Below are 24,966 nucleotides of genomic sequence, written 5' to 3'. Positions count from 1 at the left end.
TTTTCCTTCGAAAGTTCCGGGTTCGAGTCCCGGCTCTGGTACGGGTGTTACATTGTATCGATTTCATTTATTCATCACTCATCATCATCGACGCGATTAGCATTAATAGGCAAAAAAAAGTTTGAAAATATAAAATATATAAATGCGTTAAGCTTGTAGCTTTTCCTTAATATTGCAATGGATGCAGTACTTGCTGAATTGTATTGTGTAATGTTTTGCATCGAGGATCCCTGCCACGTTCGAACTTCCTCCCTGCCGTGTCTGTTACGAAGGAATCCTGTTTTTACGGTGGCCGTGGATTGCCAAGATCGTTGCAGAAAATGCCTTGGCCCCGAGCCATGTGTTTTGTAATTACACCGCAGCTTGACCAAGTTCACCGGAGGCTAATGATCGCCAAGCTAACAAAAATAGAGCCTCAGAAACAAACTGCTAAACGGGGGAATCCGCCATCGCCTGTTAATCGTGAAGGCGGCAACACCGTCAACAGTGGCAGATTAGCGACACTAAAGTGACACGTGTCGCTTGTCACTTCGGTGTGAAATCTCCCTTAGAGGAAAGATTGGATCCTCACGTATTAATAGCGGAATTTAATTTATTTTCTCCTTACGCCATCATCGGGAACCAACTGAACTACGGATCATTTAGCCTACATCCTTTGGGAAAGTATTGGATAGTTACGCGTTAAAAGCGCGAATTGGATATAGTACTTGTTTCTTGCATCATTACCGCAGGAATCATCTGAAATACGAATCATTTACCTCCGCGTTTGGGAGTAAAATCGGGTAGCTACGTGTTTAATTAAAAGTATGTCTAATAGGACAACACTGTAGAAATGATACGCTTGCTTTAAATATAACAGAGTTGTTTGACCAAGTATGGTTATTATGAGAATATTTTTATACCTCATAATAATTTATTTGTCATTTCATCTTGCGGGACATTTCGACTTTTTCATGAAACGATTTTTTTAAATAGATCATAATCAAAATACACTGGAAAAGAAAAACTGGTTCCAAAGAAGTGTCAACATAACTCCAAAACGGATGAAAAATTCCCATGACAATGTGGTGTCATTTAACTCACATGCGGCACCCGTGGAACACTGATTGATTTGGTTTATTTTACTTGGATTTTCTGCCACTTTTTTGGCTAATCACGAAGATGAGAATAAGTTAGGAAATGATGAAATTGATGAAGGACGGACACACACAAAGAACATCCATGGCCAGGTTGGGATTTGAACCTGGGACCCCTGGTGTTGTGTCATTGTTAACCCCCAACGTCTGTTTCTTGAGTCGAATTTTTGTATATAAGCAATGCTATCTGTTGAATTTCTGGGATTATACAATATTTCAAGAGGATGTACAGAACATTGCACAGTCCCTACACTTTAGAGCCTCCCTTCGTTGCAGGCCTTGCGGGGCAGCCACACCACCACTGATTCTCTAGAACAGTGGTTCTCAACCTTTGTGAGGGGTAAAATGGGTGACCCTTTGCGAAGACACCCAAATGCAAACCTCACTTCCACGTGCATTTTAGCAGACTAGTAAGACTCTGGTATCTAGGCTCGTGGTGAGTATAATCCTCAGTAGGGCTCATGTTGTGTTCTGACCTTGTGATTGTCCTTTAATAAATCTCATCACATGAGCATTCATTCACATCTTTGCACTTAGCCAAAAGTGGCAGAAATGAGTAAAATAAAACCAATCAACCTTCATGAGACTGCAGCCCGGTAATTTCATTTGTGAAAAGTCGATGCCCAGATCCCAAAAATTTTACTCATGAATACCTTTCTGATTTTCAAAAAACTTTATGCATTAATTAATATGAAATTAAATATTAATAAATAAATTGCCATAATCATAAAATGTAAAGTTCAATTATATCTAGACTTGTAGACGATAAAATCAGATTTAAATTAGTTGTCAATTGTTGATCCTAACGAAATCTTATAGTTTCCTCAGGTCAACATGATTAAATTAATTTGGTAAGTGCTGATTTTTATTGGCATGTTTGAACACAAAATATTGTAATAAATACTAATTAGGAAATCAATGACTGCATTATTATACTCAGAAAACTGTTGACTATATTCAGTGGCGTAGCATGAGCATTTCGGATGGGAACGCCAAGTCCGAAGGAAGGGTAGGGCTTTTTTTTTTTTTTTGCTTAAAAGCTTACTTATGGAATTAGCCGACATATGTATTGTCTATTTAAAATCACAATCTCATTGTGTTTATTACATGAAGTCAGCCGGGTTCTGATAAAACATGATGCATGCTTGTTTTATCTAGAAACCAAGATGCCTCAGTGTGCAACAAATGCTTGGGGCACTGATGTTTTATACCATTTTTAATTAGATTACTCAAGTCAGAAACACCGTACACCATTCGGAGTTTTTTTTCTCCACATGTAACACATGTGTAGCAAAACAGTATTTTATAATCAAGGAAACCTTTCGGCATGACGCAAGTAATTAAATAAACCTACCTGAATCACAAGTGTCTCTAAAACAACAGTAGACTTCATTGTTGTATATGATACAACCATAGATACAACTATTGATTGATTTGGTTTATTTTACTTAGCTTTGTACCACTTTTGGCTAATCGCAAATATGAATATGAGTGATGATATTGATGAAGATACACTCACAAAGAACAAACATGCATAGGTCGGGATTCGAACCGGAAACCTCTGGCATCTTAGCTTGCTGTGCAAAACACTCTGAGGTGGGTGGATGATCCAACAATCGTACACTCTATTGACATAACAGTGCCTATTAGTAATTAGTTTCAGACCACTGTTGATTGTATCTTGAGAATGCTGATAAACATTTTAAAATAATTTTGTCAAGAGATCATACGATGTTAAGAGTTTTGAAACGAATGTTAAACATTTCCACTGGCACAATATTAGGCAGTTAGATACTAACATAAAAATATTTTTTTGAAGAAATAGTTTTGTGGGTTAGGTGGTAGAGCAGCCACAGGCTGAACTTCTACCACGAGGACTTTATCAACTTGTTTGACAAAAACTGTTTTGTTATTTTAGTTTTTAATGCACTTCACTGTTCTTGCGATAAATTACACAATGCAGTGATCATTAAAGATACGTCAGTCAATATTGCGTATTGTAGCATCACAGCATGAGCAGAGGCACGAGGTTTGTCTATGGGCATATGCTATGGGCACGAGCGTGAAAAACCGGGTAGGAATTCTACTGTTAGTGGAGCGTTGTAGACGTATCGAGAAAATAGCTTTTATAATGCCATAATGCTCAAACATGTATATAATTAGTCACGTTTTACTTTATATTTACAGCATTTACGCATTTTTAAAATTTTAAATCAGGGAATGCCGGGCGTATGGGCGTACTAGGATGCTACGCTACTGACTATATTATTGATTTGATTTTACACATAATAATGTTTGTTTGAGAAAAGCTGTTTCAGGAGAACCTCTAGGGGTCTGTCAGAGTCCAGTACAGGGCTGCGGCCTAGCGCTTGAGAAACACTGCTGTAGAACAACATTAACTAAAGAAAGAATCCTGCCTGTTTTATTTGCTACTTAAAAATGTTTTGCATAAAAGTGTGAATTTTCAACTTTTTGTTTCCATTCCAGGTGGGCATATAAATCCAGCAGTTACTGTGGCTATGGCGCTTGTTGGAAAATTTCCTTGGCTAAAAATGTTCCACTACATGGTAGCCCAGTACCTTGGAGCATTTGTAGCATCAGCTGTTATATTATTAGTTTATCACGGTGAGTTTAATTTATAACCAGGTAAATATTAGTAAATTATATCTCAGTAACATCATAGAAGATCAGGTATGAAACAATAAAAATTTTGAATAGAATTTGTGTTGTGCATGTAAAACCTACATGAAACTGATTAAACATTACATGTGAACACTAATCAAATATTTCATGCACTTATTTATATGCAGTGGAACACTGTTTTTACACTCCATTTTCTAATGTTCATGGTTCCAATACAGTGCTCAAAGTGAAAATTCCTAGCTGGGGGGGATTCTTTGTTGAGCTTGGGTATGAGTGGGGGCAATGCATGTATGATTCAACATAGAGATGATAAAGTAAGTGGGTGGATACTTAAGCAGACTATCCTACCTGAGAGGATGCTATACGCTAATTTTCATTCCCTTTACTTTGAGCCGCGGTGGCTCAGTCGGTAACGTGTCTGACTACCATGCTCAAGGTCCCCGGCCAGTTCAAATCTGGGAACTTTTCTAACGTTGGAAGCGGCTCCGGTGCCCACCCAGCGTCGAATGACATGGGTACCTGGGGGATAAAGGTGGTCAGGGGCATGATGCTGATCACATCACCCCCACTCACGACCGGATCAAGAAAGTGTGGGGCGTTACCCCCACACCCCCTATACGCCTTCATGGCGTGGTGCTAAGCACAAGGGAGCACTTTACCTTTTTTTTTCTTTGAGCACTGCCAATTCACCAAAATTCTATCAAACATTCCCAGAGTTGAAGTTTTTTCACCTTGGACTCGTGAAAAACATAAACTTGAAGTTCCATTGTACATGGCAGCCATCTTAAAATTACTTTATCTTTTTTCCAGAGGCCTTAAATGATTACGATGGAGGGGACAGAGATATAGAAACAGCAGGGATCTGGGCAACTTACCCAAAATACTTCTTATCGTTGGGTGGTGGTTTTGCAGATCAGGTATGTGCTCGAAAGATTTTTTCTTTATGTGTTTCTTTTTAGTTCAGTAACAAACATTAAAAAAACTAAGATTTATATAGAGTTGAAATTCAGTGCCATTGTTCTGCAACATGCTAAATAAATCACTAAAATAATGCTAAATTAATCACTAAAATAATCAGACTAGATTTAGGGTGTTAGAGACTTGAAAACAGTAAACCTTGAAGTGCTCTCCACTTACCCAATTTAATATTTTAAAAATTCCGTGTAAATAAAATAAAAGGTGGTTCCTTATCAACCCCTCACCTCCCTTTTAGTTTTGTTTGTACAAGTTTAGGAGACAGAAAAATTTTGAGAGGTTGCAAATTCAAATCGCATAGCCGGTCATCAGCCACTTCGAGTGAATATTGGAAAGATACCGTCAAATAAGGCCAAGTGCATTTTTGCCATTTCCTTCCACCATACTAACACCTCTTCAATACAGTTGTGCACATACGTATGTTAATTATAAATCATCCAAGTAATGAAATGCCAACCTCTTCAAACATATGAATTATCTGCATTTGCATTTTGTGGTTATTAATGTCATTTGCCTACTTCTCTAGACTTGAGGCTGAACGATGAATTGATAAAAGAGCAGGGACCAAGTTGCAGAACCATAGTTTATTTCAGTGTTTACATGGATAATAATTCAAGTTTTGTTGCAATGAATAATAGTCAATGTAATTGTGAAGCAAATTACTTCTTTAGCAACTCGAGGAAGCAAAACTCATTTTTCCACGTGCTAATGTAATTCGTTTGTGTAACTTAAAGGAGGCATTGGAGTAATGCTCCCTGTTTTTACATGCATTTCATTTGCTATTTTTGTTTTTACCCCTTCCCACTCCATGGGTAACTGGTGGCTGCACACCTGTTGTCACCACTTTGCAGGAGTAGCTAAATTCCTTGAAAAACTGAAAATGGGATGAAGGGAACCACCGTACTCCCAATTATGCTCCTAAAAAGCCTATTGTTGTCATTTGCAACGTAAAATCTTGCACAAAGGGCCAAACTATAACCTTTCCACTGACATTTTGTAACTTCAGTACAGGCCCGTAGCTAGAACTGATCTTCAGGGGGGGCTCACGGGATATCGGGGGGGGGGGGGGGGTTGTAAACCAAGTCCATTTTTCAAAAGTTAAACGGTATTAAATTAAGGTAAATTATGTGTCCGGGGGTCATTAAGTTAATTTAAAATATAAAATTTAGAAATATCATACAAATACTACAGTTCTTTTTCTATAGCCTATTTTCTAAAACATTTCTTGAAGTGCTAATGACTGCTGTTGACACCATCCCTTAATACATACTCCATACTATTTTTGATGATACAGATATTTATATCATACATGTTAAAATGTACAATATTCACTTCAATCATAGTGCCTACTGTACATTCCACCCCCGGCCGAAGCAATAAAACTCCCCTTCGTTCCCAAAACTTGACATTTGACGTAGATGTGGAAGGAATGTGGGTGATGATGTCAAAGTTGTAGATTTCTGTCAAATGATAGGCTGCAACAGGGGCAGGGAAGGAGCAGATAAAGAAGGCTCCCTATGAAGGAACTTTCTAAAGTCTAGAGAATCTTAGACTTCTGCTCATAAACAATATGAAAAAATGAAGTTGTGAACAAAATAATATATTCTGTCTACATTTTCACTCTTCACCTCAAACAAATTAGAATACAAAATAGTTTTACCTAATGTCAAGGGGGCTGGCGACCCTGCCAGGATGGGCTAAGCCCCCCTGGCCCCTGCCTGGCTACGAGCATGCCTCAGTATCATCTGAGATATTTCTCCATAGCAACAGACTGTAAACTGATACACATGATGTAAACAATAACATCGAAGTCAAAGTTTGTATCAAGTCCACTTTATGCCCAGATAAGCTAATTAGGACGTGACCTACAGTTTAAAGTGAGATCCAAAGCACTTTGTACCTCCACTGGGTATCGAACCTGGGACCCGTTGACTACAAAGCGATGATGTTACCACTATGCCATCTGAGGCCGTTATTGATAAGAAAAGGATAGTAAATGTGCAAGTTGAGTAATTTGATATCTGTATGAGCATGGTTTGTTACTGGCAGATGCATTGGTGGAAAAGTTTTTTTGCATCCAGTTTGTTAATGTATATGTTGCTTTGTTTTAGCCCTGTGTATGTTCTGATAATTTTATAGTGTTTTCTCAATCCTTTCTCTTTCAGGTCGTGGGAACATTTGTCTTGCTCATTGCAGTATGTGCAATTACCGATTATCGGAATATGAAAATCCACTCTTCCTTGGTACCTCTCTTTGTTGGATTGACAATCGTAGCAATTGGCCTATCATTGGGTTTCAACTGTGGCTACGCAATAAATCCAGCTCGAGATTTGGGCCCAAGACTGTTTACTCTTATAGCTGGATGGGGTGGAAAAACATTCACGTAAGTTTTATCATAGATTATAAGAATATTTTCTTAAAACACAAAACCCCCAAACTCTCTGAGAATTTTTTACAATTATTTAATATAAAAATCAAGCTTTTTTATGCATACATTATTTGACAAGTTACATATATTAACTTTATAATGTAGTATAGACAACAGGGTGATTAGGTAGGAGAAGGCAGTTGCCCTCTTGTCCCACTTCGTGTTCTTTTTATCTCAACTTTCTTCTGGATCCTGGACATAAGATTAAAATGTAGGACATTTACAAGAAAAGGACATCTGGTAGTCCTAATGCTGATAAGGTTATTGAAATCTATATAATTTACTGGGGTAAATATAAGACTGTCCAGAGAATATTTGCACAGAGTGCCAAGCAATTGACCCTAAAACAGTCTTGTCTAAAATATACTGTGTGACTCTAAATGCAAATCTGCTTGAGAAACAACAGTTCCAGGATCCTCATGATCTAACTAAACTAAACTAGCTACCTGTGCCTTGACAAGTAAGACCAGTACTTGAAGTGGAAATTCCTAGCTGGGGCTAGATGGGGGGCTGCTTGGTGAAGTTTGGGGGATCTCAATGCGATACTAGGGTGGGGGCAATGCTTATGCAAATTATTGTTGAAGGGGGGAAAATCCCTCCCCCACACCTTGGACTTTGAGAACTGCCAAGTCACATCTAAATGTTATTTTTTTGAACAAGGAGAAACACTGAAATGCAGGTATAACATATGAATAATTGTGAACATGAGTGAGGAGACACTGCTCTCAAAGAGTTCAACCCAGAAGTTTGCAACAATAACATGACTTGATACTTTGTTAGAGTGCGCGTCAAATCTCCTGCATATGACCTTGAACGACTGAACAGCACCAGCGAATCACGGACGTGCAGCGTTGCCTAGTTCAGAAGCTGTTTCACCTCGCTACTAAATCGTGTACCTGGCGCTCGGATATAAATAGATTATTTCAAGTGTCAGTAGTTCAACAGATGGAAAGATAATGAATTTGCGAGTATGTACGAAAAACAAGCGTGATTGTAGCTTATACCGTTCCCTCTGTAGAAGCAATGTTATTATAAACGTATTTGCATTGTATCCTTTTTGCTCTCCCTTCGTTCCTGTTGCATTCTGAAACTTTCCGATTAGCTAAGGGAACAGGGCACGTTCGTTCCCAGTGATGGCAGAAGAAGTTGACGAAGAGGATACCGTCATTGTTCGTTTTTTTTTTCATGTGTTTAGTGGGTGTGTGCAGCATGTCGTTGAGTAAACCAAGTGGTAGTGATGGCGAGAGAAGAGGGAAAAATACAGTGTTGTACGAAGCCAGGCACGACAGGTGATTTTTCAGGTGTACATTTTTTTTAAAAAAAAAGTGTTCGAGTGACGAACAAAGAAGTAAAATTGACTTTAAGAAGTGCCAGGATCTAACAGCTCAAGCGTGTGGTGTGAATCAAGCTACCGTTTCTCGGATATGTTCGGGGGCAAAACAATGTGGATCGGGGCCTGCTCCAATGTTTCAATAACCTAGACTAGAAAGCACATTAATATACCGAAAAGAACGACAAATTTAGATGACTTTGAAAAAAGACGTAGTTCGTAGAACAGTCTTTGAAATTTACGATCGTGGCGAATTTTCTACTACCAAAAAGATAACGTACTCTTTACGGGACAAAATATCTTACAAAGGCTCTACAACTTCCACCTTGAGAATATTGAAAGAATTATGCAGTCCCTAATCAGGTATGTTCTTTTCTCCCATTATGTTTATTATATGTTATATTATCTAATGTTCCGTGCTCTCCGTGACAAGGCGTTTCGCTCGACCACGCTGTCTCTTTCCGTGTGAGATTTCGACATGGCACCGCTGCAGTGCGCTGCTATTGGCTATCGCCATATGCAGGAGATTTGACGCGCACTATACTTACCTTTTATATTCTTCTTTTTTCTTAATTATTCAAAAATTCCACTACGGTGACTCTATGGTTTCTTGTATGGCTTAGGTTTCATCAGTGAAGTAAAAAAAAAAATCACCTGCAATGTGAAAGTAAGGTTACACTTTACTGTTCTGCTTGAAATAATCAATTGCTAGTAATTTTTTTGTTATTAATAAACATTACAATGGCCTTGCTCTTGATGATGACCCAAAGCAAAGGATAGCAACAGAGTTCAAATACGAATGGTATAAGCTCCCACATAGTTGAATGGCTAGCACTCTTATCTTTGGTGCAAGCAGTCCCCGATTTGATCACGATGAGAGTTCCAAGATTTTGGTATTGACACAGCATTATAAGGACAGTTTGGGGAGCTTTCAGACTGAACTGTCAAGTGAACCTACAACAATAAATACAGGACATCATATTGAAATTGCATGACAAAGCTGCACATGCCACTTCTTGCTTGCATTTCACTTGAACAGAGCCATCTTCTCAATAGCATACATCATATCACCTTGGTCTGTTGGTTGCACATGTAGACTGGATATGCCCCCATGGTGCTTGTTGCTTTTCAAAAGCTGTCTACAAGCAATAATTGACAACATTGATCTAGAATGTCAGAAAGTAGCAGAGGTGGAACTTAGGCAGGCCTTGTGACCTCGTAGGGCTGCAGGTAAAAATTGTCACCTCTAGTAACATTGTTCTGTACTTGCAGGTTTGCAGATTTTGCATGGGTGCCCATTGTTGGGCCTCACATAGGAGCAATTCTTGGAGCCGTCACTTACATCGCTCTAGTGGAGTTCCATTGGCCAAAAGGACAAGAGACTGACATGAGTGGTAAGGAAACGTAAGAAGCATGTTCTTGTGTATTCTTTTCACTTTAGTTAAAAAGTATGCTCACATTTCACTTTCAATTGCATCGGTTAATACCTGATGCCCTAATTAACTGCTTAAAAATAATAAAAATATATTTATATTGTTATTTATAGATATGTTCAGTGGTGTAACAAAGGTAAATTTCACCAGCATGTCTTTAGAGATAATTAGAGAACATCTCCCAAATTTAAATGTCCATTAGAAGCCCAAAGCAAAATGGTGGACATTTTGATTCATATAAGTATTTCACACTGTTCAAATTCTCATATAGATGAAAATAGCCAACCATTTTGTTCAGTATGTTTTTGTGTTTCTATCAGTAGGTTAATTGTGCAGATACAGTTCTTTTTTCTTTTGTTTGTTTGTTCATTCTCTCTGAGTTTAATATCATTCTTAGTGAATGTGGCTCTGATGAGCCACAATGAGTAGAGGCACATATTTTTGGTAAATAAAAAAGCAAAATTTCGGTACAAAAACAGAGTGGATTTTGGGATCAAAAGCGGTAAATAAAATAAAATTTTGGTGTTATAGCGGTGAATAATCACATCAAAAGTGCTATATAAAATGACATTTTGGTTCTAAAATTGTGAATATAATCCTAAATTTGATTTAAAAACTGCAGTTATTACACAAAATAAACTTACCGCTTCTAATAGCACATTTATGTAGTTACCAGAGTATTAAGTTTATTCCTGTGTAAAGCGATCCGTTTTTGCTTCTCAAATATTTACAGCAGAATTAATCAATTTTCCGTGAATTGCATACTTCACAGGATACATCAGACTTCAGAAAGTGTCGCGTCTGTATATAAACGGTAAATTTCGTGTTTAAGAGTATATTTCGCATTTTGCAGTTCATTTCGCATTACTTCGTGACAAAACAGGATAGAAAAATGTGCCTCACACCTTTCAGAAACATGAAAAATGAACATTACAACATGTTATTTCATATTTCGTGTTTTCATCAAAAACGAAATTTGCATGCCTCTAACAATGAGTTATAATGGTTACATGCTGTCCTAAGAGTTTAAACTATATTATGCTGTCAGATTAAAAAGAAGATATGTAGTATGCCTATAGCAACAGAATACCTTTGGTAATGGTCAAGGATTACAGATTAAATTGGAAGCAACTTTCAGACATACAGATGAAACAGACTTCACTAGAACTCAAATGTAATACAATTCTCATTCACTTCTCTTTTACATTCTGCAAGCTTACATTCAAATAGTTTTGTAGTTGTAGTGTTGGAGAAGGTATCCACTGCTTCACAGTGTGTTACATGAACTAACAATTCAGATTGAAAGGACAGTACCAAACTTCAAGAGATACTACCTACCCTAACTTGGATCTTCAAGTTTGCACAAGGTCACATGCCAATGCTGGTTCAACTACATCAGCAGAGCCATCCGAACAGTTCAAGCAGAATATCATACTCATGAATTTTCCTTTGTGAGGTGTGAGGTTCACAAATTCAAGCAAAGCAGAGGATATTGTATTGGAAAAGTTCCACGTTCTCTCATTCTTTCTTAACACTTAAGCAATGCAAAAAAGGAAACACTAAAGTCTGGTCTTGCACCATAGCTTAACACCACAGGCCGTACCATCTCTGCCACCACAGTGCCCCACGCAATAGGTTTCCTCACTAAGAAACCCATGACATCCTTCAGCATCAACAGACAAGAATATTCCACTTGGTAACCCAAAAGATCCCAGGCAGCAAGACAAAATGCAGATCTGCTCAAACTCTCCACCCAATAGGAATGAACCACAATGCACTGAGCAGCACGACCGAGCCAAGCACTCCACATATCCTAGTGCTGCAAAGCAGTGGAAATCAGAACTCCACCAGCCAACCGTACACAATGCAGTGACCTGATACTACCTCCATAACCTACATTAACAAAGGACCTTTGAAATTAATCGGTCACAAGAACAAGAAAAGAATGCAGGAACATGAAATGTTTCCCATAGAATATCCTCTACTTCATTTAAATTCATGAACCTACATTCCACAAAATAATGAATAATAGTATTTTGAACATTACTGATGCAAGAAGTTCTATATTCTATTTCTAGTTACAGTTCAAAATTTTATCTTCAGTATTAGGTCTGAATTACAGAATAATACATAGTCTTAAATAATATTTAAAAATACTAAAACTTATTGTATTTACGATTAGTGAGTATATATTATTTCCGAACAACGTTTCGGGAAACCACTGTTTCCTTTATCAGCTTCTATTTTGACTATCGAAAACACTCCATAGCCACGTCAAGTCGATTCAAAAGCCAGGAAAAAGGATATAGGTTTGACTTTGGTAAAGGAGGAATTTAGAAAACTTGCTAAAACTTGTTGAAAAGTTTAAAAGGCACATGCCATTTCACTTCCCTGTGGTGACTTCAGAATGCCTTCTGGCATTAACTTTTTAAGTTGAAATGCTTCTTTTAAATTAATTCTTTTAACTTTTGTGGTTTTAAACAGCAGTGTGGGAATGGGAGTTTCAACAGGTTTTAGCAAATTTTCAAAATTCCTCCTTTACGAAAGTCAAACCTATATATCCTTTTTCCTGGCTTATGAATCGACTTGACATGGCTATGGAGTGTTTTCGATACTCAAAATAGAACCTGATGAAGGGAACAGTGGTTTCCCGAAACATTGTTTGGAAATAATATATACTCACTAATCGTAAGTACAATAAGTTTTAGTATTTTTAAATATTATTTAAGAATACGTATTATTCTGTAATTGTGAGTAATGTGTACAACCTTAAGTTATAAGTTGAGTCTGAATTGTGAGGATGATGGATAATTGACAAATTCCTTGAGTAGGAACATTTAATTTTCTTGTAAATATCATCTTAGAGCTGTACCCTTTTCAATAATAAAATAATGCCTTTTACACCACTGAATATATTTTTTTACATTTTTATTTCTAAAACATCTAAATGTACCACATTCCTACTCAAGCAGACTTTTTCATACAACTATATTTAGCATATAATGAAGCATTTTTAATAAACTGTACTAGACAGGAAGATATGTTCTCTTGTATAATTTTTCATAAATTCCCATTTTTCTTCTCTCAATTGAAACTCTCATAATCTCTCCTTTCAGTGCATCCTATGCCTTAACATCAAAAAAGAACAGTACGTAATTATTGCAAAATTAACTGACATTTTAGAATGACAGGCAATGTAGTTAAATCTTATTAGTTTCTGTCTGAAACATTTCATCTCTTTGAAAGCATGATAATAGTAGATTTTAGTAATTAGATGAAGAAATATTTTATTTTTAAAGGGAGGAACAAAACATTCACTTAAAGTTTTGCATCTACATGTAGATTTGCATGTTGCTAAAATGCTGATTTGTCAAGTAGAAATTTGAAGACTGATGTTCCTCTATACATAATATTCACAGTGTAATAATATTGCTTACTAGTAGTAGTACCAAAAAGTTTTCATTATCCATTTTTAAATTAAGTCAAATTTCAATTGTCTGCTTTGCAGAAGCCTGTTGACACAAAGAACTTATAAATGGGAAAGGATTGTATCATTTATATAAGATATGCATGTTATCCAAGATATGTATAAATCCTTATTGATAATTCCTGACTACTACCAAGGTTCTCTGTTGTTACTAGCATGTGAACTCAAGACTGGGCCTATGATTGACAAGCACTTTTGCACTCAAATCTGACCAAGGAACTTGATTTGATAATGGTTCAGCATTACAGGTTTTGCACTATCTCTGTAAATGTCAACACAGTTGTCCTAAAATATTATTCCATTCCAAAGTAATTACCTAACTTTAGAGGATGAAATCAAAATAATACAATTAATTTATATTTATTAAAATTCTATGAAACAAAAAAAAAGGCACAATTACTACACCAAAGACAGCTTTCATAAATGCTCTAAAATCCTTGAGGTTCCGAGGTCAATACTTCAAGAAATACTGCTATAAAATATTGTCATGCTACAGTGTAGATTATTTCTTTATGATGAAGTCAGCAATACTAATTCATCATCATTTGTAGTCATATAATATTTTTCAAAGCATTTCTTAAATAAAAATAAAAGTTATAGGTTCGGTTGTTCTTATGTACTGTTAATATGTTTACTAATACGTACATATTCATCTTTTTAACTCAATACAATAATATGTAATAGTTTACTGTGATTAGACATGTTGCAATTACAAGAAATCTGGCGAAGTTAGTAAATTTTGAAATTAGAGAACTGAGTTGTTCTTGACTTAACATGAAGTAACTGTATTTAATCCCAGTAGAATTTACTAAATATTTTTTTAAGTGTTCTGTAAGCTAGATATTGATATAAGTTGTATAAAAGAAATAATGTTTTCCATGTAATCTGGCATGCATGTTGCATGAATCAAAATAATAATTAACACACACAATGACTACTTTCACTGTTTCAATCACCTACAGTCATTTTTTAAAAGCATGTTAATATTTTCAATGTTTGTATGCTGGTACAATTCACAAATCCTATTTTTTACGTCTAGTTGCAATGAACTAAATAACATGTATGGTGTTCATTTTTTTATTTTATGCCACACTAATTTTTGACTTTTTCTTTTCCAGAAATTGGAATTAAGGATTAAACCATTCGAAATGTAAGTATATTGTAAATGTTCACTTGAGTTTTGAGTTTTTTATCCATAGGTAGACTAGTAAGGACTGTTTAAAGTGGGACCCAAACCATCATGTGCCTCTACCAGGTATCAAACCTAGATCCCTTGATTACCATGTGGCAATGTTATCACTAGGGAATGGATTTTAAGGTGCAAAATTATGGTCACGAAAGGGGAAAAAAAAGTTCTGAAAATGTTTTAAAATAAGTACAAAAAAAAAAGTGCTGATAAAATGCCTTTATTCAGGTCTAAACCAGTTTTTCTTGTATGTACACATTGCTTGCATTGTACGAGGGGTGGGGAGTAAGTCATGGCAACGCAGTAATAATTCGACAATCAAAGGATGTATATACAACTGAAAGAGTATCCATTATGGATATTTTGTTGGTAGGAATCATGAAAGAAAACCCAAGCAACCCTGTGACATACACATGTATTAATGTACAAGTTACAAAAACCTGTCTGACCCTGTGACATACACATGTGCACATGTTACAAAAATTTGTCTGATTATGACAAACCTTTCGAAGGTTTCCGTTGTTGCGTTTCAGGAGAACACACACTCATTCATTGTACAGGGTGTCTCATAAGTAATAGTGCAAACTGACACAGGTGAAAGTACACAATAATAGAAGCAAAAAAAGTCTCAGTAAACATGGGTCTGCAAACGAGCCATTTTCGAGATAATCGCGAATGTGTGATTACAAGCTGCCACTGACTTCATTGTTTGTAACCATCGTCCTAGTTGGTAAAATGCTAATAATGTGTGGTTAGAAGCAGTCACTTATTGCATTTTGTAAACACTGAGTGGTTTCTCCTTACGCGTTCCTAGGTTTGCTCTTTGTTTACAAAATAGAACATTTCCGAGAGGTGACGTTGTAATCAAATAGAATGGATACAAGGAGTACAGATAATTGTACATGCTTGTGACCAACCCCGAAATGAGAATTCGAAACTCAATGCGGAATCGCGTACTGTATTGCATCCAGATGCAAGGATGGCTCTTTGAAGACCTCCTTTAACAGGTACGAGTGAACAGTAATTGTATCATGTAACATACTAATGTTTGTTAAAGTAAGTAGAATTTTCAATGAGATCTCCAATGACTTTTCTTATGGTATTATTAGCATTTCACCAACTAGGACGACGTTTACAAACAATGAAGTCAGTGGCAGCTTGTAACCACACATTCGCAATTATTTTGAAAACTGCTCATTTGCAGACCCATGTTTACTGAGACTTCTTTCTTCTATTATCGTGTACTTTCACCTGTGTCAGTTTGCGCTATTACTTTCAAGACACCCTGTATAACTGATTATTTTTTGTTTTAAAAAAAATTAACCATTGTTATAACTGTGTCTTTAATCAAACTAAAAATAAATGTCTGATGAAGGGAGCGTAAGTTCTCCTGAAGTGTCACAATGAAAAACCCTGTTTTTATGCTTGTAATAACCATAGACTACAAGAGAAATAACTAAACCAGTTACATTAACATTCTATTTTCAACACTAGCAAATAACATAATCAGTAATTAGTAACTGTCAATCAACATTACTCTCTTTTTCTGCACCTTCTGCATATAAAGCATGCAAATTACATAGAGAACTGTAGTTCTACCAAATAGGTTTTGTTGAAGTTTGTTTTTCTCTCATGGCTTTCGTTACATTATCTTGGGAACTATTGGTGCTGCAATGATTATAATTATTATACCATTTTATAGCTCTCGTTCTGCTCTACTAAATGAGATAGGAGTTTATATAGCTGCTTAAGAAGAGTGACAATCATTTACTTTTCTGTCCAAAACATGAAAGAATAGAAAGGAAAAAGGTGCTGAAACATCAAAGAGGGGATAAATGTGCTAATCTAACGAAAAGGTGCAAAAAAGGTGTTTATTTCACTTGATTTCATCTCAAACGATCTGTATGAAAACAGTTATATTTTTAAAAACCATTCCGTAGTTATCACACTATTCCATCAGGGAGGCCTCTTAAAAATATTCACAAAACTTGTTTAGTGAATTTGCGAGCATAAGCAGATATGTATAAAGTTATATGTGTGAAAGAAAGAAAGAAAGAAAGAAAGAAAGAAAGAAAGAAAGAAAGAAAGAAAGAAAGAAAGAAAGAAAGAAAGAAAGAAAGAGAGTGAGTGAGTGAGTGAGTGAGTGAGTGAGTGAGTGAGTGAGTGAGTGAGTGAGTGAGTGAGTGAGTGAGTGAGTGAGTGAGTGAGTGAGTGAGTGAGTGAGTGAGTGAGTGAGTGAGTGAGTGAGTGAGTGAGTGAGTGAGTGAGTGAGTGAGTGAGTGAGTGAGTGAGTGAGTGAGTGAGTGAGTGAGTGAGTGAGTGAGTGAGTGAGTGAGTGAGTGAGTGAGTGAGTGAGTGAGTGAGTGAGTGAGAGAGAGAGAGAGAGAGAGAGAGAGAGAGAGAGAGAGAGAGAGAGAGTGTGAGTGTGAGTGTGTGTGGGGGGGGTTACAGGCTCTGAGGTGAGGTTTTGACTGAATGAAGCAGTACATAATCAAAGAAGCAAGAATAGAATTTAAGAAATTGACAAGTATAAAGAGAAGTGAGGTAGTTTGTTAAAAAATGATCTGAAAAGTTATTGCCCTTGAACCAACATACCAACTAGTTTGAGAAAAATTTGAAAATTTTTAGTTTTTACTTTTCAAAGACACATATTTGGGTACATGAAATGCTCACACATGTGTAGCAACTATTAGTATTTGAATCTTTCATATTTTTCTGCTTTTTAGGTTAATTGCAAGAAAGATGATGGTTAAATGAAATTGTTGAAGGGACACAAATCCATATTCAAAGGGGATTGTGGGTGTTTACACTGTATCACTGATCTTGTTTTATGTATTGTATGCATTTATCAAAAACAATAATGATTAAAAATAACATATTACCTTCTGTTTCACGTCTCACAACCTCTAGTGCATTACTAATTGCAGGCATTATAATTTTGAAAGTTTTATAACAAAAAAAGGAGAAAAATATGTCGGGGAAAATATCTGCTTAATACACTAAATTGTTGGAGAGGACATAATGTATGCTAACAAGGCTCTCACACATATTTTTGTATTCAGCAGACAAAAGTGCCAGAAAAGTGAAATAAAAATAAAGCAAATCAATCAGTCATAAATATAATATGGACATGATACTTAATTAATTTTGTGGATTATTTGGGGAATTCCTCAGATTTCAACACATGCTTTTGAATGACACATGCAACCAGCATAGAAACTAAATTTTTGTACTGTCAACCTACAACTAGGAACCCAAATGACACAAAGTTCATTTTTCTTTGTGCATAAAACATATGCAATTTAGCCCATCCTAGCTACCCTGCCATTGCACTTCAATACATTAATTCTTAGCTTCACAAGAATGTCATTTTCACAAACTTAAGACTTACTACAGTAAGAGGTTTGTGAAAAACATTTTTATTGATGAACTCTTCCCTTCGGTGAAAATAATGTTTGAATAGCACACACTACCAATGTAAAGCTTAGGGCAACCAAATGACAAACAAAATTCTCCGTGGACACTACAAAGATGGCACTGATATCAAAAACGTTTGACAATGAAATATTCCATATGGTTGCAAAAAAGATTCCTTTTCGACCTTTTAATTTTCTGTGTTAGATAAGGTGCTGCAATCTCCCTTTTGCAAGAATTGGAACCTAGAACCTCCAACTTAGTAGTGTATTGTGCTCACCGCCCCAGCAGTCATCAAGTAGTTATATTCGGTTCCATAAAACACATGCTTGTATAGTGCATAGTAACTGAATATAATTCCATTAAGTATAGCGTATAATCAATTAAGGGTGAACCCTTCCCAAAAGTTGTTCTGTATACAATCATGAAGGGACATTTGACAAAGTAAACATGCCAGAACTGTTGATAGAGATAATGTGATTCCAGCATTGCAAGAGGTCAGCCACTGAGAGAGAATTACTGTACAGGTGAATATATGAGCAGTTCGGACATAAAACTTGATACCCCACAAAAGTATGAAACCGAGAAATGTGCAAGTGAAAGTTCGTCCATTACATTCTGGCTTATGCATTCCCCAGATGTTCCCGTGTATTTCTGACCATGACTGAAGGAATTTCATTCACTATTGTACAGCAATTGAAGACTGTGCAGCAACTGAATCTAATGTTAACTCAATTTTGAACAGTGTGTGGGTTATCAAGTTTTTCTCCCGAACCACTCATATAATTAAGGATGGTTTACTATATGAAATGCCAATATATATAGTATGAGAAGAAATTGGGCTTGTCATCAGTGTTTCCTAGGACCTTCTCAAGTCAAAAATATCATGGTACACATATTCACACAAGAAAGATTAGCATGTATTTACTGGTCATGTAACAAAATCACAACACATACCTTACTCATGTGTAAAGTTTTGGATCAATCCGGTCTTTCTTCAAAAGATGGAAAAAAATTTCCGTAAGACTTGAAGGGAGGTTAAAACATGCTTAACCATAAACCAGTGGTGTGTCCTACAGTATTTGGTGGGTTCATAATCTTCCCTTCCTTTGGTGCAGCATTCCTAAAATAAGAATGCCAAATGCAGGAAGAGATGACAAAGTATAGTTCTGTTCAGTAAAAATAAGCATACCTTCTCTCCCTACAAAAATTATGGGAAGATCACTGCCTTAAAACTTACTTACTATTGCTTGAAATTATTTTCTATCCCCATGGCCCAAATAGATATGAAAGTTTGGATGAAAATAATGTACATGGGACTTTTGTCCAGGTTAGGTTAAGATGTTGATGACATGTGACATGAAATACCTTTTCATTTTTCATTTCATTTATTTATTTTTTAGCTAGTCATGTGAACTTGTGTACCTTTGATATTTTTGGCAAGATAAAATCCTGGGAAAATACAATGAAACAGCCATCTTTAAAAGCAAACTATTGTATTATTGTGTAACCATTTGTAGAATTTTAAGAACTTGTGTTTCTTGTTTTCAGGCAAGATGAAACGCAACAGTACAAGTGGACCTCTGCCTTTGTGAAATACAAATATATTCTCAGTTTGATGGTCATAAGCATATTTACATGTTCTTCAGGATCGCTTGTGACTAAACTTGATTTTCTTACACATAATATACTGATTCTCAGATGAACGAGAAATGACGAATCAGAAGTTATCAAAACGAAAAGTGAGTTACTTCTTTCTCTCTCTGTGTGTACCTAGAAAACTTATGCTCTTCAGTGTATATTGAGGATAACAACAAAGCGAGCGTCTCATCCATTTCCTTTACAGAAGTCACTTTTTGTTTAAAGTTGGCATTTGGGAAAAATTTTCCACTCAGCAAAGTATTTTTGTTGCTTTAACCATGCTTTCTTTCTTATTTAAAATATTACTGCTTGTGAACTACTTTGAGGAAATTATTATTTATGACATAACATTCAACAATGATCCCTTTTAATAAAAATGAGTAGCTCACTCTCATGAGAGCTAACATTCTACCAATACCTACAATGTTTGTTTAGTTATGATTCAAAGTGAAGTTGCCTTTCTTTTGTTATGGAATTCATACCACCGAAATAGAGCCATATGGTTCTGATTCAGTATCTGTATGCACATTGCTAATGAGTAAAAAATGTTTCAATAAGGCCTATAATTTTATTGTTGGCATATTTTTTTGCATATTTTGTTCACATTTTTTGTCCTACATTTTAGTTGTGTATGCATGTTTATTTGTAATGAATGTAATGTTAATTGTAATGAATGTAATGTTAATTCATTTACAACTAATATTCAAACTCTGTTTCCTTATGCTCAGAATGTATTTGGATTTCTTTTCACATGATTAGCAAAATCTAATACATATTTATTTTCTCCTTTTACAAACACACATGTTCCTTAATTAAAAAAAAAAAAAAGAATTGAGCATGTGTGGAAGATTTAGCATGACAGAAGAATGGATGTAACAAGTGAGTCTCAATCTGAAAACTATTAAAATGCTGTTCAGTGCAAAAGAAAGTATTTCTGTATGACTTGAGTTCAGCATGTTGATTTCATGCTTAGACAATTCAATGCTTCACAGAAAAAAAGGGGGTGTATAACATATCAAGTTTCACTGTACTTGACTTAACACACGGATTGCATTTATGTGAAAAGTTCAGAGGAGCAAATAACAAAACAAGCTGAAAAAACAATTTTACAGGATGAAAACTGCCAGTATTTTATTTTCTTGTCTACAGATATTGTTGTTACATACTTTCATAAAAAAAAGAAAACTTTAATGACCTATCTTACATTTGTATATGATTGAATGTGAAATGAGTGTATCTATGAGAACCATTTTTGTGAGTGCTAAATGTGCTAAAATTTTTGTTATACCATTTGTATGAAGGTAAAAACTAGTCTGAGGCAAACTGTATATTTATGTAACATTTTCCCTCTATTAAAAACATCGTATTATATGTGTGTTATTTTTTTTTTTTTTTGCTTCACTATATAACCTTACATTTCTTTCAGAGATCACAAAACAATTTGACATCAATATTTCTCTCTAGCTTGAACTAATATCAATGTTCACACATCTTCCTGCAGATAGATAAAAAACAATTTATGAATTCAGAATAGTTACATATATTAACATCCTGTTTACCATTTTACTATAATTTTGTTGAAAATATTCTTACATTCATTTACTTAAATGTTAAAATAGGGGGTTAAAAAATAGCATAATTTTAATGGTCCTTAGTGCAAATAGTCCTGCCACGGCCATATATAAAAGGGAACATGTGTTCCAAACCCATCGCATTGGTTGAATAAACATTTTGCACTATTTAATTAAATAAACAATATCCCAAAATTCGTCAAAAGCATTACTTTGGTTGAAAAGGTTTTCAAACTTTTATTTAATGTTGAATATTTGTTATAAAAACAAAAACAAATTTTAAAAAAAAGTTAAAGTAACTTATGTACATTAGCAAAGTATTTGCGTGTAAGTTATTCAGAAAGAAATATTTTTCTGATTAATTTAAAGTGATCAATAAGTGTAAATGAACTATTAAAATTTCACTATCCATGGTATCAGCTTTCTGGGCTATCATACCAGCAATCCTAATCAGAATGGATTTGAATGCATTTTATTTTGGGTTATATATTTCTTATAAAGTGACACAGGGTTTGGTCAAGTTTGATAATATTACTATGGTGTTTAAAATCCAAACCCTACATTTGTAAAAGTAAAAGAGCAAGAGTAATATTTCTTAACACGATTGCACTAAATTGCTGAAGCAGGAACATTATTATTTCCTTATACTGGATTCTTTGTAAACAGTAAAAAAAATCATTGAATTTAAGCTGTCTTTGTGGCCACTCAACAAGTTCTGGCACCAATTTAGCCAGTATAAATAATATAACACTATTTACATAAAAACACATTGCATCAATAATATTCTTGAGGTAGATATGTGGTATACTCCCAACAATCGTTCTCATAACATGAAGTAAAATAAAATTCCCTAGTATAAATCCAAACAGTAAATTACTCATTACTCGTAAAAATAAAACACAAAATCTGTGCTAATGCAAAATATATTTCTTCTTTCGCCTATCAATTTCTCTGATGTAATTGCCATTAATAAAATTGATGTTGGTTTGGTCCTAGGCCTCTCTCATCGCATCAAGGAATCAGGACTTGAAGATACTAAGATAAGTGCTACAATCACCTCAAATGTGTTACAAAAGAATCTTATGAGATCCTGCATAATAATCCGACCCTCACCAAAGACAGCGACCATGTCAATATTAGCAACCAGTCTTAAAAGGAAAATAAACTTATAACAAAGAAATTGGAACAGTGCAATGAGCATCTGAACACAAAAAAAGAATGTTTTAAAAAATAAAAGGTAACTCTATGTTAAACGTAAAAACTATATTGTTATCTTCAATGAAATGAATGTATATCAAACTAATATTTACATCCAAATTGTTTACAGAGAAAATTTTATTGGCTATAATTTATATTTTTATTAATAATAAATAGATAGTAACAATTATAGCTATTAAAACTGTATTAGCCTTGGAGTGCTGTAAGTTGAACCCCATTCATTATTTCTGTTTATATACAGCCATGGTCACCCAACAGAGTAGGACCAAAAACAAACTTTTGTAAACGCTGGTGGTTAATCATAGATATCGATAGGCGAAAAAGGAAATTCACAGTGTCTGGGCTAAAGTTATACAGAATATAATGAATAATAATACAACCACTCACAGTATATTCTCAGTTGATAGAAAATTTCTCCAAGTTTTTTTTTGTTAAAATTTTGATGTCATTGGTGCAGGCATGTCATCATAGGTTGCTTGTGTGCAAAATATAGCATCATAAGAACAGGAATTGGCTGAATCAAGATGTGAATGTCGCAGCAGAAGTTCAGTTCATGCCTTGGTTACCAGAATTTAAATCAGTTACTCGCGTTCAGCGGACTGCATGAAGGGAAAGCAGTAGCTATAACACCACCTCAGATGCTGGAAAGCACTTGCCGAGAACTTTGAGTATCGTTTTGACATCTACCAAGCTACTAAAGATACACATACTGAACTTCATTGACCTCCATCAAAAGTTGGTGAATTACCTTGTACAATAATCAAAGAAATATTATAATAAAACTTACAGGTACTGAGAATGTTTTCACTTTTGGATACTTTTAGCCTAGACACCCAGTGTATAACAAACAAATTTTAACTCTTGAATTATACATGCTAACAAAGAAAAATCCTTGCTGTGAAATGTAGTTAAAAATTGACAAACCCCTGTATTATGTTTTAATACTATCATCACAGAAAACAGATTGAGCTGACACGAAGAACATAAAAATCACAGCCATATTCATGTTTCACAGTCCATCTTTACATTAAATGTTATTTCATTGTCCACTAAGAGAGTAGCTCCAATTTCTAAATTCAAATATAGTTTTCATTTTATATATTTCACATAAATTATATATTTCTATCCCATGCAAAAAATATATTACAAAGTATATAAAACACACAGGGGTAATATATATTAAATATTTCTACCAAACAATCAAACAATATTTGGCCAGCAAATATCATTCACTAATTATAATTAATTTACACTAGTATAAATTACTAATTAACGTTTTACAAATCTGTACCATAAAATACAGATGCCCTTACAAATATAATTTTTGATTAAAATACTCAAAATATATACATTTGTGCATTACAGTTAATGCAATATAACAAAAATATAATAATTATATGTGTCGGTGAGATTTAACTTTTTGATTAAAATGTTGTTTTAAAACTGTATGGAAGTGTGCTACATAAAATGGGACAAAGAAGTGGAAAAATTAAGATGTATCACATAATAAAGAGTCTTCTGGTTAAGACTTGTAAATGCAATTGTTGCAAGGAGGGAAATTGGACCAGCACCAAATCTCAAAAATACTCCTTTCGAGTGTTCCACCAAAAAGTGGTGATAATAAGTATGAATTTTTAACATACAAGAGATACTCTAGCACTGCACATCAACCATTATTCAACATAGAATAGACTAAATATATAATGAACAAAACAACGTTGATTTTATTTATTGTAGGAACAATTCAATAATACTTAAGTATATCAATATACCAATTATGCTGCTACAGTTATACACCTGCATATCATTAACCCCACCTGGAACATTATATGTAGAACTAGAGTTACATAACATCTAGTCTTCACGGAAAGTCCAAGAAATAGGATTTTCTAAGGATTGTACTGTTACACTATTTTCATCACTCTGTTGAGCATCACCTGAGTCTCTATCACCTATTCTTTGGTAAGGGCTTGTTCCAATATCTGGAAATAAATAGTTATGCGAACAATTAATTTGATTTATTGAGAGATTGGTTTATTTCACTTTCCTTTTCTGCCACTTTTGACTAATCACAAAGATGAGGATGAGTGTATCATGAAACTGAACACTCACAAAGAACACTCATGCACAGGGATTTGAACTTGTGACTCCTGGCATCGTAACGCACTGTGCAAACCACTCTGCAGTACAGAATTAAAATTAAAAACACAAAAATCGATAAATATTATACTAATATAATATTTAAAGAAATCAATAAGTAGCAGTGCAATAAAATATCAAATATTTAGTTCAGAATGTGAATGATATATTAGTTATAACCTTCTGTCGTACCATCAAAAAATTAAGAGAAATTACCTTGAACAAAAGTCAGGAAATGTAAGGTAAAATACTCTGTGGCCATAACATCAGAGAATGCTTCTGATTGGTCAATAAATCTATGCCTTTGACGTTCAGCAACAGAGAGGAAGAGAAAATGTATAAACAGCCTGGGCAAAGAAAAAAAA

At 34.9% G+C, this 24,966-nt stretch overlaps 2 protein-coding genes and 1 long non-coding RNA gene across 6 annotated transcripts in view; 2 read left to right on the top strand and 1 right to left on the bottom strand.

Annotated features, from left to right (window-relative positions):
* The window catches only part of LOC145994634 (aquaporin-10-like), a 65,425-nt gene extending 44,381 nt beyond the window's left edge, over positions 1 to 21,044 (top strand). Inside the window, exons 3-9 of one of the 3 annotated variants that reach the window (XR_014442388.1) lie at positions 3,624 to 3,761; positions 4,590 to 4,696; positions 6,920 to 7,137; positions 9,785 to 9,916; positions 14,551 to 14,582; positions 19,584 to 19,774; positions 20,503 to 21,044. Coding sequence is in view for 2 of the 3 variants with exons in the window: in XM_083130722.1 (XP_082986848.1) it covers positions 3,624 to 3,761; positions 4,590 to 4,696; positions 6,920 to 7,137; positions 9,785 to 9,916; positions 14,551 to 14,563 (608 nt within the window). In the remaining variant the exon portion in view is untranslated. Of the gene's footprint in view, positions 1 to 3,623; positions 3,762 to 4,589; positions 4,697 to 6,919; positions 7,138 to 9,784; positions 9,917 to 14,550; positions 14,583 to 19,583 lie in introns of all 3 variants that reach the window. The other 2 variants (XM_083130723.1, XM_083130722.1) reach the window with 2 other exon arrangements.
* LOC145994638 (uncharacterized) overlaps positions 1 to 24,966 on the top strand; it is a 252,339-nt gene that overhangs the window by 165,437 nt on the left and 61,936 nt on the right. The gene's annotated exons all lie outside the window — the stretch shown is intronic.
* Positions 23,455 to 24,966, bottom strand: part of LOC145994633 (major facilitator superfamily domain-containing protein 12-like) — a 59,761-nt gene continuing 58,249 nt past the window's right edge. For both annotated transcript variants that reach the window (XM_083130720.1, XM_083130721.1), the window contains exon 9: positions 23,455 to 24,444. In XM_083130720.1, coding sequence (XP_082986846.1) covers positions 24,317 to 24,444 — 128 coding nt within the window. In that variant the 3' untranslated portion in view covers positions 23,455 to 24,316. The remainder of the gene's footprint in view (positions 24,445 to 24,966) is intronic.

Source organism: Lepisma saccharinum, chromosome 11, assembly GCF_977018435.1.
Source record: "Lepisma saccharinum chromosome 11, izLepSacc3.1, whole genome shotgun sequence".
NCBI lineage: Eukaryota > Metazoa > Arthropoda > Insecta > Zygentoma > Lepismatidae > Lepisma > Lepisma saccharinum.
Note: the sequence above shows the minus strand (reverse complement) of the source record. Positions and strands in the feature narration are given on the sequence as shown.